Here is a 14,932-nt window from a genome sequence, read left to right as displayed (position 1 = left end):
CTGAGCCTCGGTCTTCTCTGTAAAATGGGGGTAAGAGCCATTCCTGCCGCTAAGGATGGGCAGAGGGAAGACACCTATGAAGACTCAGACACAGGTCACCCTCGCTAAGTACAGACATTAGTGATTTGGAGTGTGAAAGGGCCCGGCATGATAACTGGACCGCTCTAGATGCAAAATAGATGGAAACTGTTCTTCTTACGTGTATTTACTTGAAATCATTTATTATATGACCCTGCCACCACCTGCTCTTTGCTCAAAAACTCCGGCTTTGTGTCTTCCAGGCGTACACAACAGATCCCTCAAAACCAGCTGAGTGAGGGTCCATTGTGTTTCTTTAGCCTGATGCCCTGTAGGTCCCAGGTGCCTCCCTTCAAGGCCTCGGCTCAGAAATGTAACTGACAAGTCCATTTTGTCCAGCAAGGGCTCCTTTTATTCATTCAGGGTGGGTTTTTGAAACGCAGTGCAACTTTATAAAGTCAAGGGGTGCCAGGAAAGCGAGCCTGCCAGGTGCAGAGAAGTGCAAGAAGCTTGCGGAACCTCCCAGCCCCGTGGGCGCCCTGGTTCACCTATGGCCGTGGCTGCTGGCCCCTAGGGGGCCGGGTGGACCTCAGAACGAGATCAGGGTGCCTGCTCTGTCCGAAGCTCAGGACCACGTCCATCTGTTCTCATGTACCACAGTGTGCAAAACAACTGGAGAATGTCTTCATGTGGGATCACAGAAATCAGCTCCGCTTGGTGTCTCTTGGCCTAAGAAGCATTCCGGCCGTGCAGGAAAGGTCGGGCAATTTCATCCTTCCAAATACCAGGGCATCACCAGCTGCCTCTGGCCCTGCCAGCCCAGCCTTCACACTGGTGTCTCGTCTGCCACCTTCTTCAGGAGTCCAGCTGCCAGTGAGGAGTGCTGTGTGCCCTCAGAGCCGTCTGCATCACGGATCTTCAGGCGAACTTTCTGGTTGGTCCTTCTCCACTCTGAGTACAGCTGGCAGTGGTAGCGGAAGGAGACCTGCAGGGCAGCGGGGAGTGGGGGACGAATGCCAGACTCTGGTCTCCGCCCCCAGGGGAGGGAAGGTGAGCCCAGGTGGCACCTGCTTTGGCCCAAACCAGGGCCGGGCTCCTGCTTCCAGAAACAGAGACTGCATTCATACATTTCTCATTCGGACTGCGTACACACACCCGTTCACTCTCCAGGGAAAACTCCCCACTGGCATTTGGGACCCTATAAAGGGCAGGGGTCAGCGGCACGGAGCAAGGAGTTCCCTTTCTGTTTGTCTTAGAGTGGGACTGAAGTGGGACAGCTTCTTGGAAGGGTTTAAATGTCACCGGGTCAGAGAACTGCCCGAACTTGGAAGCCAGCAAGAAGTCCTTCAGGAGATGAGTGGACAGATAGGGACATCCAGACAAGGGAAGATTAGCCAGTGCTAAAAAGAAATGAGCTCTCTGGCCGTGAAAAGACATGGAAGAACCTCAGATGCAGGTTACTAGGGAAAGAACCCAGTATGGAAGGCTACACACTATCTGATTCCAACTCTGACATTCTATAAGGATGAAACTATGGAGACGACACAAAGACCAGTGGTGCCAGGAGCTGGAGGGTGGGGGGCAGGGACGAACAGATGGAGCCCAGAGGACTTTTAGGGCAGTGGAATTACTATGTAGGTTACCATAATGGTGGCTACATTCATCCTCCATCTGTCCAAACCCCAGAGAATGTACAGCACCAAGTATGAACCGTAATGGAAGCCACGGGCTCTAGAGGACAGTGATGTGTCAATGTAGGTCCCTCTGTTGTAACAAAGGGGCCCCTCTGGTGGCACACTGATGGGGTGGCACAGGATGGGGTTGGGGGTATATGACAACTCTGTGTACCCTCTTCTCAGTTTCGCTGTGAACCTGAAACTGACCCAACAGAGTCTATAAAAAAAAATATTTTTTAAACCAATGTCAGTGGTTCGTAGTCTTTGATCACAAGAAGGCATTTGCACAGGTGGTGCTCAATGCACTGTTCATAACAGCAAAAAAAAAAAAAAAAAAAAAAGAAGGGGAAGAAAACATGAGAAAGAATCCCGGTGTCCATCAAAAGGGATTAGTTAAATAAATACTGTACATCCAGACCATGAATAACTGTTGGGTGACTGCCTTTTCTTTTTAAAGGACGTTAGCAAAGTGAAAGCAAGCAGACTATGAAGCCGTAGGTATGGTTTCATGCTGTTTGCATTAAAAAAAAAAAAAAAAACTGTTAATGGATACCCACTACTTTTGGAGCAGGGATCGCGCCCACAGCTAGACAACAGTGGTTATCCTTAAGAGGGGAGACTGGGGGCTCCTCTCCAGGCGGGGGTCCTAATGGCTGCCAGTCCAGTCCCTCTCGAACCCAGTGGACTTCCCTCTTCACGTCTTTCGCTTCCTGTCTGTCTGTCCTTCTGCTTCTCCTGCTCTTTCCCTCGCGCTCTTCTGGGCTCGCTCTTCCTCTCCTCCTCCTGCCCTCCCTGTCCCCTGACCCCAGCTGGTCCTGCTGGGCTTGTGGAAGGCCAGACCTATGCCCGACACCGCCGGTCAGGCGTCCTCATCTTTCAGGAGCCGAGCTCACACCTGACTCGTGGCTTCCCTGGCCCTTGGTCGGGCTCAGAATGTGGAGCTCCATGAGATGCCAGGAATTGCTTCGCCCCGGGCAGAGCAATTTGGGACCCTATAAAGGGCAGGGGTCAGTGGCACGGAGCAAGGAGTTCCCTTTCTGTTTGTCTTAGAGTGGGACTGAAGTGGGACAGCTTCTTGGAAGGGTTTAAATGTCACCGGGTCAGAGAACTGCCCGAACTTGGCCCCCAAGCCATTGCCCAAACCCCTGGCCTGCCTGCCCTGAACCAGAGACCCCCAGATGCCTCCAGCCGGCAGCCACTCACCAGCGTCCAGAGGACATAGATGGTAAACAGGGCAATGGTGAGCGCGATGAGCCCCACGGCCTCGAGCCGGCTGTGGAGCCGGAGGTGGTCCTGGGCGCCGCGCAGGCACAGCCAGCCCGAGATGGCAGCCAGCGGCGTGATGAACAGGAAGCATACCATGTCACAGCACAGCGTCCGCTTCTCTGTCCGAGGCCCTGGGTCCTTCAGCCACTGCAGGGGGGTGCGGGGAGGAGCTGCTGAAGTGGGCTTCATATGGCCCTCCCATGAGACCCCCGGCCTAGGGATGGGGCGCGGGACCTCCAGGCATTGCGTATCTGCCTGCAGACCCGGCAAGGCGCTGGGTGGGTCCTGCGGGACCAGCGTCCCCCCCACCCCGGGTGTTTCCCTCTGTCCTCTCCTTCCTTCACATATTTACTGAGCCTACAATGAGCTCCCGGGCCCTGCTAGGTGCCCCCATTGTACAGATGGGGGAACTGAGAGCGCACAGAGGGACGGACACATTTGTGCCAGCCCACACCACTAGTCACACAACTAGTCACCCACAGAGCCAGGACTGCAAGCTGGGGAGCAGGGGGGTCTGGCTGCAGGGCCCGTGCACCCATGGATGCTGAGCTCCACAGCCCACCACAGAGGAAGGGGCGAGAGAAGTGGGCTTCACTGATGATAATTCGGGTGAGCAGAACAGAAGGGTCCCTGCCCTTCTGGAGCTCCTGAGCTGGTGCAAGAGGTATGAAATGGGGTGCATGGTTGGGGAGGGGATGGCCTTGCTGAGGAGGGGACCATGAGTTGAACCGAATGAGCAGAAGCAGCCACATGAAGAACAGGGCGGGGGGTGTGTGGGGGGACGACACCCCAGGCAGCAGAGCAGCAAATATGGGGCCCTGATTCGGGAGTGTGTGGCCTGGGCAGAGTACAGCAGGGAGGAGGCCCGTGTGGCTGGACGGCAGGGCAAAGGGAGAGGGGTGCTGCCTCTCCTACATCTCACTCTTCTCCTAGATCCCACCCCCAGGGCCCCCCCACTGTCCCCCTGGGCGGGCCAGGGGCCTTTCTAAGTCAGGCCCAGAGGAGTCCAGAGGGCATCCATGCAGCCAGCAGAGCTCTGGGGGGCAGTGCAGCACCCACCACACCCGAGAATGCTGATCTCAGTCCTGACCCATGCCACTCAGGCTGAGGTCTAAGCTCCTGGGCAGAGCCCACAAAGCCCGGAGTAGCTGCCACGGTCGTCTCTGGTAACTCGCTCCACTCCAGCCACCCAGACTTCAACAGGAATGCTAAACTCTTCCTGGCCTCAGGGCCTTTGCACTTGTGCACTCTGCCAGGACAGCCCTTCCCCAGGTTGGGTCCTTGGCATTACTAACTCCTCATTCTTCAGGTCTCAACTTTAGGGGTGACTGAACAGGGAGCGGGTACAGGGTCTCGGGCCTGGTTCCCCACCCCCACTACCATAGGGGGAGGTGGTGGGGAAGGAGGTTGACTCTATAGAGAAGGATATTCCTGGGCAGTCCCCTCCTCCGACCCTAGGCCTGTCTGCCTTCCCTCTGCCCGCTCCAACCTGGGGCTCCCAAGCATACCTCTGTGAGGGGTCGGGGCCGCTTCTCCACTGCAAACTCCGTGTGGCACAGCTCACAGTAGCTGGTGTTGGACGAGGAAAGCCACCTCTCCAGACAGCTCTTGTGAACGGCACCCAGCGTGCCAGTGCAACCACATGGAGAGAGCAGGCTCTCCCCATTTGCTCCCTCGTGGCAGATCCGGCAGAAGGGACCATCGCTAGACACAGAGACAGAGCACATGACTAATAAGCAAGCCTCCTGCCTATGCCTGCTCTGCCACCCACTGGATCACAGGCTCAGCATTGCCCCTATGCTGCCACTTGGCAAACTCCTACTCATCCTTCAACGCCCAGCTCCAGACCTCCTTTCCTTAGTAAAGCTCTCCCAAATTCCCAAAACTGTAGCCATGTGCTCCCTCCCTGGGTTCCTGTGGCCCATTTCTGGCCCAGGGTAAGCACCTCTTATACACGCCCATCTAACGTCTGCTCCTCCTTTTCCTGAAATACTCCCTTAACTGTTCTGGGCAACCAACAATTCTCAGTCCTTGAGGACTAGAGCAGAGCTGACAACACTCCTGATGACCTCAGGCCTGACCGGTTAGAACACCACACACCCCTGGTCACCGGGACTGATTCAGGGAAAGGCATGTGCGAAGCAATCGGAGTCACTGTGAATTAATTCCTGAAATTCTTCCCACCCCCACACCCTCCAATTCCAGAACTAGAGACAGCAAGGCTGATGTAAGTCAGGAGCTGATGGCAGCGTCTGGTCCCCACGTGGAGTCTGTGAATGGTGCCAAACAGAGAAAAGCAGAGCCAAGCAACAGGGAAAGACAGATTCTCAAGGACACCACCACAGGCTCTGGATCTAGCCACACCTGAAGGCCATGCTACCTGAGAAACCTGTGCATCCAAGGAGAGTAGTTCCCCTGCTCTTATGTTTTAGGGGGGCTCAGAAGACATAACAAACATCCACAGGAAGCCGCTTCAGGGAAGCCTCAGCCCCAGCCTGGTCTCTGGGGATACCGGGTCCTTCCTGGGGCAGCTCAGGGCTGGGGGTGTGGCCTTGGTGGGCTCAGAGGCTGTCCAGCACATGAGTCATTGTTTTCCAGACATTTCTGCCCAGAGAGTGGACTGCAGGAACACTCAAAGGAGGCAGACCAGGAGGGCTGCTTCCCAGATGACAGCAGTTTCCCCTCAGAAACTATTTTCTATCCTCTCCTCAGCGTCTTCTGCTGTGGGGCTTTGAAGCCAAAGCCACGCGCGGACCCGTCACGGCTACCTTCTGCCGTCCTCCACCGTGTCCAAGGCTGTACGGGGCTCCACCCTGATCCCATAACGCCCCCGCCCAGAGTTAGCAGGAAAGGAATCCCTGCTCCGGAAGCCAACCCCGGGAAGTGGAAGGGACGAGAACTTTGAGGAAGAGCCATGTCAGTTTGGGGTTTGTCCCAGGGAACCCTACTTTTTTTGGAAAAGCCACTTCAGAGAAAACAAGACAAAATGAAACCTGACTTCTTGCGGAGCACTTGTTAAGGACTGGGCCCTGTTCCAAGTGCAGCACGTGGACGACTCTGTTACTCTCCCAGGGAACCTGCGAGGAAGGTGCTCTTTTGCCCTCCTTTCACGGATGGGGAAACTGAGGCCCCAAGGGGTGACCCCGTGTGCGTGAACTCACACTGCTAGTAGCCCGCGAAGCCGGGGTGTAAACCCAGGACGTCTTGCTCTGGGGCCCCCTTACAGCCTATACCATGCTGCCTGCTCCAGGAAGCAGAACAAGAGAAATGGACTTCACTCATGAAATTCTGGCAGGTTAATAGCGCAAACGGCACAGATGAGAAGGAAATGGGCCAGGGGTGGAGGTGGGGAGCCTCAGTGGGGCTGCCCAGGGCACACTCCAAGAGCAAGAGAAAGGAGAGTGTGGGCAAGGAAGCCGGCAGAAGCCACGGGGAAGAGGCAGCAGGGGAAGGGTCAGGGCTGCAGAAATGCTCTGGGAAGCTTCGAGGACGGCCCGGGCTCGCTCTGGCACTGGTGGGCAGAGCGCCAAAGGCTGAAGGATGAGAACACTGCGGGCAAACAGCAGCCTTCTCTCGGGGAGGGTGGATCTGCCCGGGTCCTCAGCCTCATCAGCGGGTTTGGGATGAGCAGGATCAAAACTCAGAGGGGAGGGGCCCGTGGCTGGCTCAGCCTGCAGAGGCTGTGACTCTTGATCTTGGGGTCATGAGTTCCAGCCCCGTGCTGGGGACAGATGACTTTAAAAAGAAAGGAAAAAAAAAAAAATTCAGAGGGGAGGAGCCATGAGCAAAGAGGCCAAGAAGCAAATAGAGAGGGCGTAGTGGTCTCGGGGGCATGGCTGTCCTGACCATCCGTGGGGTCACAGAGGGACTCTCTGCTCCCTGCCACTTGTCCTGTTTCTGAGGACTGCAAGACTAGTTGGTGGGACTGAACGAGCTTCCCCCCTTCCAACCCCAGCAGGAGCCCTAGGTTTAAGCCTCAGCAATGCTCAGGGACACAAGCAGGTATCAGCCTCCCTCTGGGCCTTGGTTTTCCCAGGTGTCAGAAGGGAACGGTAGGGAAGTGGGGATGGCACTTAGTGCCCCTCAGACGCCCCATGTAGGGAGACCCTCCTAGCTTTGGTCAGCCTCTTCCCAGGCCCCCTACCCCACCAAATGTCCCCTCGCTCCCAGCCTGGCTTACCCGGCACAGACTCTGTCTTGCCTTCAAGAGCACTGACAGGGATGAGGGCATAAAACCCCACACCCCAGAGGAGGCCTAGGAGACCCGCCATATCATCTGGGCTTGAGTGAGGCTTCCTGGAGGAAGTGACGCCCGGCAAAGACTTGGAGGGTGAATGGCAGTGAGCTCCCTCCAAAGCACTTCGAGGTCTCCCAGGGGCTTCTTTTGATGTTGGAATGAACAGCTTATGACTTAATTCTGACACAAGCCACAACACGAGTGAATCCTGATGACGCAAAGCTCGGTGAAACAAGCTGGTCGCAGAAAGATGAATACTGTGGACTCCCAGGAGCTCCCTGGAGGAGTCCCATTCACAGAGACAGAGAGGCGATGGTGGGCACAGGGTGGGGGAGGGGGCAGGGAGTTCGTGCTTCAGGGCGACAGAGGTTCAGTTTGGGAAGACGAGAAAGTTCTAGAGACGGGTGGTAGTGGGCGGCTGCCCAACAGTCTGAGGTTACACTGGCACACCTTAGATTATCTATATTTTACCATAATGAAAAAAAAAACACAAAAAACAAAAAACCTGGAAAAGAACTTAGGAATGAAATCTCAGCAGATAAACCTAATGGCAACGCCAGAACACTTGAAAAATTAAAAAGAAAAAGACATCCCCCAGAGTCTCGTTCTCTTAGCCAAGCTAGCGGCTGTTTTAAATCCAAATGAGGGAAAACGGATTCCGATTTGTGTCTGAAATCCGAACGAGTTAAAATGGATTCAGATTCAGATTTGAAGGGTTTACTTCAAGCTCTTTTCCTTGGAAGTGATGACAGATTGGCGAACCAGGCAGGCGTAGCTCACAGGGGGTCTGGAAGGCCCACACTGGGGCTTAACTACTTTTATCAAAGGCAGATGAGGTGGCAAACCCGTGGACAGACACCGGAGGTGGACCACATGGCAAGGGACTCTCGGAACAATGCAATGAGGAAGGTGTCCCCATCTCCAAGAGACTAAGGTAAAGGAACTTGTCCAGGGTCCCAGAAGGAGGGGGCTGCCGGGCAGGATTTGACCCCTGGTGCTGTGAATCCTCAGCCTGCACCGTGAATCGCTCCCTTATCATGTTTCTCCAAACTAGGAGCTGCTCCCCACGGTCTAATCTCCAGATTTCACCCAGCAACCTGGGATTTCTGTTTTTCCTGGAGAACCGGACCCGGCCAGCCAGGCCTCTGTGTCTGCAGGGCAGTTAAGACTGAGGCCCCTTTCTCTGGTTTGTTTGCCCCCCCCGGACCCTCTAGACAACTGGATTTCTGACCGCAGACCGGGAGAAAATCGCTTGGCCCAGGGAGTAAAGCGAGTGACAGCAAAGAGCCCTGCTTGGTTGCCACTCACCTGGACGTATCCAAGGCTCGGATGACAGTTGAGAGGAGCAGGCCATCCCTTGAAGTCACCTGCGCCACGTACTGGGGTGGCCCAAGGCCAGTGGCCTCCACGACCTTGGAGAAGGCAGGGCTGCCAGAGCAGTCACACAGCGAGCCAGGGAGGTGGCAGCAGTCACCCGTCGTCATGGCCACAAGGAGCCCTGTGTCCTCAGGGCCCGAGGCCCATGGTCCCAGGAGCCTGGGGAGAGGCCAGCAGGGAGGTTAAGGGCAAGGTTAAGGGAGGTTAAGGTTATCAAGCCAAATACCAACTGGCATTCGAATCCAGGTCTCGGAGCCTCAGTTGCCCAATCTGTAAAATGGGGGATTCAATGGGATGCTACTTGCAACTCAGCCCAGGCCTGATGCACAGGAGGGGGCCTCCTGAGAAAGGCCAGCCAGGTCCAGCCCTCAAGGCTTGGAGGCCACCCCCAGCACCACGTCTCCAGACATGGTGAGAGCCCCGAACAGGTACTGAGTGCCTGCTGTGTGCCAGGCTCTCTGCTTGGGGCTTTCCTGGGCTAGAACCATGCCCGCCAACAACCTAGACACTTGTTCTCCATGGACTGGATTTCTGGGGCTGGGCTCAGAGCATGTGAGCCTGCCTTGGAGTGGGGCAGAACCGAGCTAGAAACGTGGCCGAACAGACCAGGACAGGACATCGTCTGATACCTCCTTGACTTGTCAGGCAATCAGGAAAATGGTGCAGGCTGGGGGGCTCTCGGCAGCCTCTGTTCCTGATGGAGCAGGTGCTCCAAGACATGCCCATGTCCTCGTGGAGAAGCAGTGGAAGATGACCAGAGACTTAGGGAGCAACCTTAAGTCTGCTCTGGGTGGGGGGACCTCAGCAATATTCTTCGCCCTACCCCCTACCTAGGGTCTGCTCCACCAAAAGGAACCCTTGGCAGCCTTCACCCCCAACCCAGAAGGAGCCAGTAAGACTTTGTGTGTTTCCCTTGAGAACTTCCTGGAAGTAACAGAGGCAGCAGCAAACCTGGAGCCAGGGTCCCTGGGCTGAGCCTGTCTTATCCTCCAGCCTCTGTCTCCAAGAGCTGCAGTCCAGAGACGCCAGCAAACTCACCCCCCGGGCAGATTTTACCAACCCCTGCTGGCCAAATCTGACCCCTAAGAGAGAAGGGGAAAAGCCAGCCTAAGTGATTCACTAACTCTTTGCACCAAGGCCATGATCTGGCAATGATCAGTACCGTCTGAACAGTTCAGCCAGAAGCCTTCCTGGCCCACCGTGCCCTTCGGAGCCTCCACAATTGGGTCATTGCCAGCCAGATAAGCAGATATCAGCCCCGAGGCAGGAGAAGCGGGGAGGAAGACTGCACGGCCCAGATAACATCCTCAGGGCAGCAGTGGCAGGAGCTTGGCGTGTTGTGTACGCGGCTGTCCCTCCCGAGCAACTTCCGGCTCAGAGGTCAACAGGGAAGCCTCTGGGCTCTCCAATAGAATGTACGAAGTGGGGACTCCATTCTTCCCACCCCCCAAGCATCAGCCTTAACCTTACTGCAGGGAATTGGGCGCTCCAAAGATCATCACAGCTCCTGTATATTGAGTTCTGCCATTTCTGTTCCTGGGAGTCGGGGAGGGAACTCACCAGTAAGTCTGCTAAAGCAAGGACTGAAAATCACCAGAATTACGACAGCAACCACAGTTCATTAAGGACTACTGCAGGCTGAGTATGAGAAGCTCGCTGAATGCTAAACTCTAAACACTTGCCCTAAGTGTCCCCTTCAAAGATCACCTGCCCGGAGAGGCCCTCTTCCATGACCACACTGGCCAAAGTGCCATTGGTGACCACATTATTGTGTTCATGGAATGTGCCCCTCCCTGAAGCGCTCTTATTTCTTCACCCCCGGTGAGCTCTGGGAAGGGGGGACGAGCTCTGGGAAGGGGGGACCGGGTTGGACGTGCCCTCTGCCGTCGCTGGCACAAAGTTGTTGCGTTTCATTTCTCAGCCCCTACTCTCTGTAAGAGCAAGGGGGGAGAAGAACCCTCCTAACCCCCACACCTTGATCTTCCAGGGCCCGTGGTGGGAATCAGGGATGTCTGGAGGCCAGAGGTTTGCACAAACCACAGAAGCTGGGGCTTGAAGGGAGCCAGACTCAAGGCTGGACTCAGCTCTGGGGCTGCTGGGCTGGGCGAGTGAGCCGATGCCTCAAGTGAACTTGGCCCAGTGCCTGGGGGATAAATTTCACCGAGTCTTCACAACTAATCTATGACACAAGTCTAGTAATTACCCCCATTTGATGGGTGAGGAGACCGAGGCTCAGAGAGGGGCAGCCACTTGCCCAAGATCACACCATGAAGAAGGGACCATAGCAAGATCTGAACTTAGTCCAGTGAGTGGCTCTGGGACTCCAAAGACCTGGATTCCTTCAAGTCTTGATTCTGTCACTGATGCTGTGTGTCCAGGGACAAGCCACTTTGCCTCTCTGGGCCTCATCCTTCTCTTTTGTCAAGTAAGTTAAGATGGAGCTGGTGGACTGTGCTGAAGGACTTCTTGAGAAGGAGCCCTGAGGCTCAATTCCCCCAGCAAAGCCTGTCCTTGTCTAGGCCCACAGAGGGTGGGTGTGGGAGGCGCTGGGGAAATGCAGCCTCTGAGCAGCCTGCTCAGCCTCGTTTCCCTCGGAGGAAGAAACTATAGGGAGAGGAGTCAGAGGGCCGTAACGGTGCCTAGGCCCGCCAACGGCTTCACTCTCTGGGCCTCAGTTTTCTCATCTGTAAAATGGAGGTCATAACAAAACCCAGTTCATTCACCCCTAATTACTAAGAAGTCAGTAAATATTAGCTCTTCTTCACAGTTATTGTCATCAGCTTACAGAGCTATTAGAGGCTTTGAGGACACAAGCCACGGTCACTGCTTGGCACACAGTAAGTGCGCAGTAAATGCTGCTCTTATTTTTAGAAGAAATGTGGAGCCTGTGAAATGCATTCATTCCTCTTCGCTCACCGGAGAGAGGCTCCTGGGGGTCCTTCAGTCCCTGCATGGCCCCGCGCTGGAGGCCAGGCTGAAGCCCAGCTCTGCCCTCTTTTGCTGTATGGCCCCAAGGGAAAAGACCTCTGTGCCTCGATTTCTTCATTTGTGTAACAGGGAACATTTCTAGTACTTCCACCTATTCTGGTCCCTAGAAGACTAAATAAGCGAATCGTATAAATTCTGGCTCCCCTGGTCTGAGCACCCACTAACAGCCAGGCAGTCCGCTAAGCAAGTCCTTTGTAGACAGTACGTGGGTCACTGTAATACTTACTATCTTCCCGGCAGAGCCGCGCTGGGAAGGAGGCTGGGGAAGGCGCTTCCGGACAGCCTCCCGTGTGCGAGGGTCTTTCCTCGCCCGCCACCTTCTGAATTCTCCCAACAAGCGCCACCGGGTGGGCGCTGGGACGACCCGGTTTCACAGAAGGGGAAACCGAGGCTCGGAGAGGCACCTACTGTGTGCCGGGCCTCGGGGACCTCCCGCCGTGCTCGAGACGGGAACTGCGATCCCCCGTTCCGGGGAAGGCTGAGGCCGAGGGTCTGAGCCTGAGCGTCCCGCTCGAGAGCCAGGTTCGGGCCTCGAACCCGGGGGCGGCCCGCGGACCCGCGCTCCCCCCTACCCGCCCGTGCCTACCTGACCCGCGGCCGGGCCGGGCGGCCGCGCAGGCCCCTCCTCTAGCCCCGGCCCCGGTCCCGGCCCGGCCGGTCCCGTCAGCGCCGCTAGCTCCGCTCCGGCCGGCACCTGCGTCCGGACACCGCCCGCCGAGCCGACGGTGCCACGGGCCAATGGCTACTGCCTCTCGCCCGCACTAGCCAATCCCCGTGCACGTCCCGCCCTGGAAGGCGGGGCCGGAGGCGACAGGGACGTCCTGGGCCGCACAGGCCCCGCGGCGCCGCAGCTGCTGGCTCCGCCCCCGCCGCGTCTTAACTCCGCCCCCAGCTCCGGCTCCACCCCCAACCCTGTCCCCGCCCCATCCCGGCAGGGAGCACGAGCGGGGTTGGTGGCGCCACCTGCCGACGACCAGTGCTAGCTAACCGTTACAGACTTGAACGTGACACCCAGCTAAGGGATTTGTAAGTGTCCATCACCTCCCTTATGCTTCTCATTAATTCTGGGAGGGGAGGAGAGAGGAACCGTATGATCACACTTTACAGAGGGGAAAACGATAGTCTAGAGAGGTTAGGGGGCGTGGAAAAGCCTGAAGCTAACGCCACTCATCATTCACTTGCTCATTCATTCATGCAGTAAGTTCATTCACTCGGTGTAGTAAACATCAATAAGAGGCTTGTTATGGGGGCGCCTGGGTTAAAGCCTCTGCCTTCGGCTCAGGTCATGATCTCAGGATCCTGGAATCGAGTCCCGTATAGGGCTCTCTGCTCGGCAGGGAGCCTGCTTCCCTTCCTCTCTCTCTGCCTGCCTCTCTGCCTGCTTGTGATCTCTCTCTGTCAAATAAATAAATAAAATCTTTAAAAAAAAATCTTAAAAAAAAAGAGAGAGACTTGGGACGCCTGGGTGGCTCAGTTGGTTGGACGACTGCCTTCAGCTCAGGTCATGATCCTGGAGTCCGGGGATCGAGTCCCGCATCAGGCTCCCAGCTCCATGGGGAGTCTGCTTCTCTCTCTGACCTTCTCCTCGTTAATGCTCTCTCTCAGTGTCTCTCTCTCAAGTAAATAAATAAAATCTTTAAAAAAAAAAAAAAAGAGAGAGACTTGTTATGAGGCAGGCACTGTCCTAGGCTCTGGGGACACAGGGTTGAGTAGGACAAATATTGTTGCCTTAATCTAGGGAATTAACCAATTGTGTAATTAATTATTAATGACAAAAATGATAAATTGTATTAAGTGTGGGGAGGACATATCATGGAATAATTTGGAAAGTCCAAAAATACTTCCTTTAGGATGAAGCAATTGAACTCACAACTGACACAGAATAGAGGTGAACTAAGAGAGAAAGAGGGTAGAAGAATCCTAGGCAGAGAGTTCAGGTACATGCAGAGTCCAAGGTAGGATGGAGAATTGCCTCAGTACTCCTCTCCCCTCCTGCCCGCCCTCTATGGAATATATAGAGCAATTCAGTTACCTCAGTTACATTCTGTTGTGTTGTACTAGCTTTATTTTTCAAAAGTGAAAAGATAAATCATAACATTGCTTAAAAGGTTAGCAGAAGTAGAGGAAGGGGACAGAGATACAAGTTAGACTTGTAAAAATGTACCTTGTTTTATATATTTGGCTTTACAACCACATAAAATATGGTATATCATTATAAAACAAAGTTGAAAATGTATAGATAGCCCTAAAAATGAAAATAAAACAAAGGAACTTCTGTATCCAGTTGGTGACGAAACAAGAAAGAGATGAATGCCTAGTGATTTCAAAACACAACAATTTGACCCTACATACCACTACTATATTTTTGATGGTGATGTTGCAATTGTTATCCTGAGCCTGTTGCATATTTAGTATGGGATAAAGCAAAAGCAAAGAAGTTCTTATGATGTCAAAGACTGGGATTTTAAGAGGGAGTGAAGGAGATACAGATATACAGTTAATTATGTTAGTAAAAACCCTGTAACCTTGAACTTGAATCGGGAGTGTCACAGTATATTTTATCTTTGCAAAAAAGCAAACATTTCCTAGCTCTGTCCACTGAAAAGATCTGAAACAAAGACTGACTTTGTTGCCATTAGCACTCCTTAAGCCCAGATCATAGTCTCTAAATATCACTTCCAGTTGAATGAACCAGGGAACTTTGGGGAAATATCTGGTTCTGGGTCTGGGGCAGGAAATGTACAAGATGAACCTGGCACAATATGATACACCAGAAAGCACAGGTGTTCTCCAAGACATTATTACCTAGTAATGGGAGTCAACTAAAAAAAGCTCTCACTGGCCACAAGTGGAATAATTTGCCCTTCAGTAAGAGTAATGACTACAGTAGATCCAAAGACATTGGGGTGCCTTGGTGGCTCAGTCATTAAGCATCTGCCTTTGGCTCTGGTCCTGGTCCCAGGGTCCTGAGATTGAGCCCCCTGTTGCCCACCCCCCACTCAGTGGGGAGCCTGCTTCTCCCTCTCCCACTCCCCATGCTTGTATTCCCTCTCTCTCTGTCTTTCTCTCTGTCAAATAAATAAAATCCTTTAAAAAAAATATTAGAATAACATTGGGGCACCTAGCTGACTCTGAGTAGAACATGTCACTCTTTTTATTTTTTAAAGATTTTTTATGTATTTATTTGACAGAAATCACAAATAGATGGAGAGGCAGGCAGAGAGAGGGAGGGAAGCAGGCTCCCCGCTGAGCAGAGACCCCCAATGCGGGGCTGATCCCAGGACCCTGAGATCATGACCTGAGCCGAAGGCAGTGGCTTAACCCACTGAGTCACCCAGGCGCCCCAGAACATGTCACTCTTGATCTTGGG

The 14,932-nt window shown here is 54.3% G+C and overlaps 1 protein-coding gene across 3 annotated transcripts; it reads right to left on the bottom strand.

Annotated features, from left to right (window-relative positions):
* Window positions 1-407: 407 nt before the first annotated feature.
* On the bottom strand, window positions 408-12,292 carry MARCHF2 (membrane associated ring-CH-type finger 2). 3 transcript variants are annotated; one of them, XM_045085152.1, is made up of 5 exons: window positions 12,149-12,292; window positions 8,506-8,733; window positions 4,469-4,664; window positions 2,898-3,107; window positions 408-1,003 (listed from the first exon to the last, which is right to left on the bottom strand). In XM_045085152.1, exons 2-5 carry the CDS (start codon window positions 8,679-8,681, stop codon window positions 845-847), a joined length of 741 nt encoding a protein of 246 aa, XP_044941087.1. In that variant the 5' UTR covers window positions 8,682-8,733; window positions 12,149-12,292; the 3' UTR covers window positions 408-844. The 3 variants fall into 3 exon arrangements, with proteins under 3 accessions (XP_044941087.1, XP_044941091.1, XP_004771715.1); XM_045085156.1 differs by lacking the exon at window positions 12,149-12,292 and adding an exon at window positions 11,789-12,125 and having other exon boundaries at window positions 8,506-8,745; XM_004771658.2 differs by lacking the exon at window positions 12,149-12,292 and adding an exon at window positions 11,789-12,125.
* Window positions 12,293-14,932: the final 2,640 nt, after the last annotated feature.

This window comes from Mustela putorius, unplaced genomic scaffold (genome assembly GCF_011764305.1).
Source record: "Mustela putorius furo isolate JIRA1106 unplaced genomic scaffold, ASM1176430v1.1 tig00000095_pilon_pilon_pilon, whole genome shotgun sequence".
In the NCBI taxonomy this organism is placed as follows: domain Eukaryota; kingdom Metazoa; phylum Chordata; class Mammalia; order Carnivora; family Mustelidae; genus Mustela; species Mustela putorius.
This window is presented reverse-complemented; position numbering and strand designations above follow the sequence as displayed.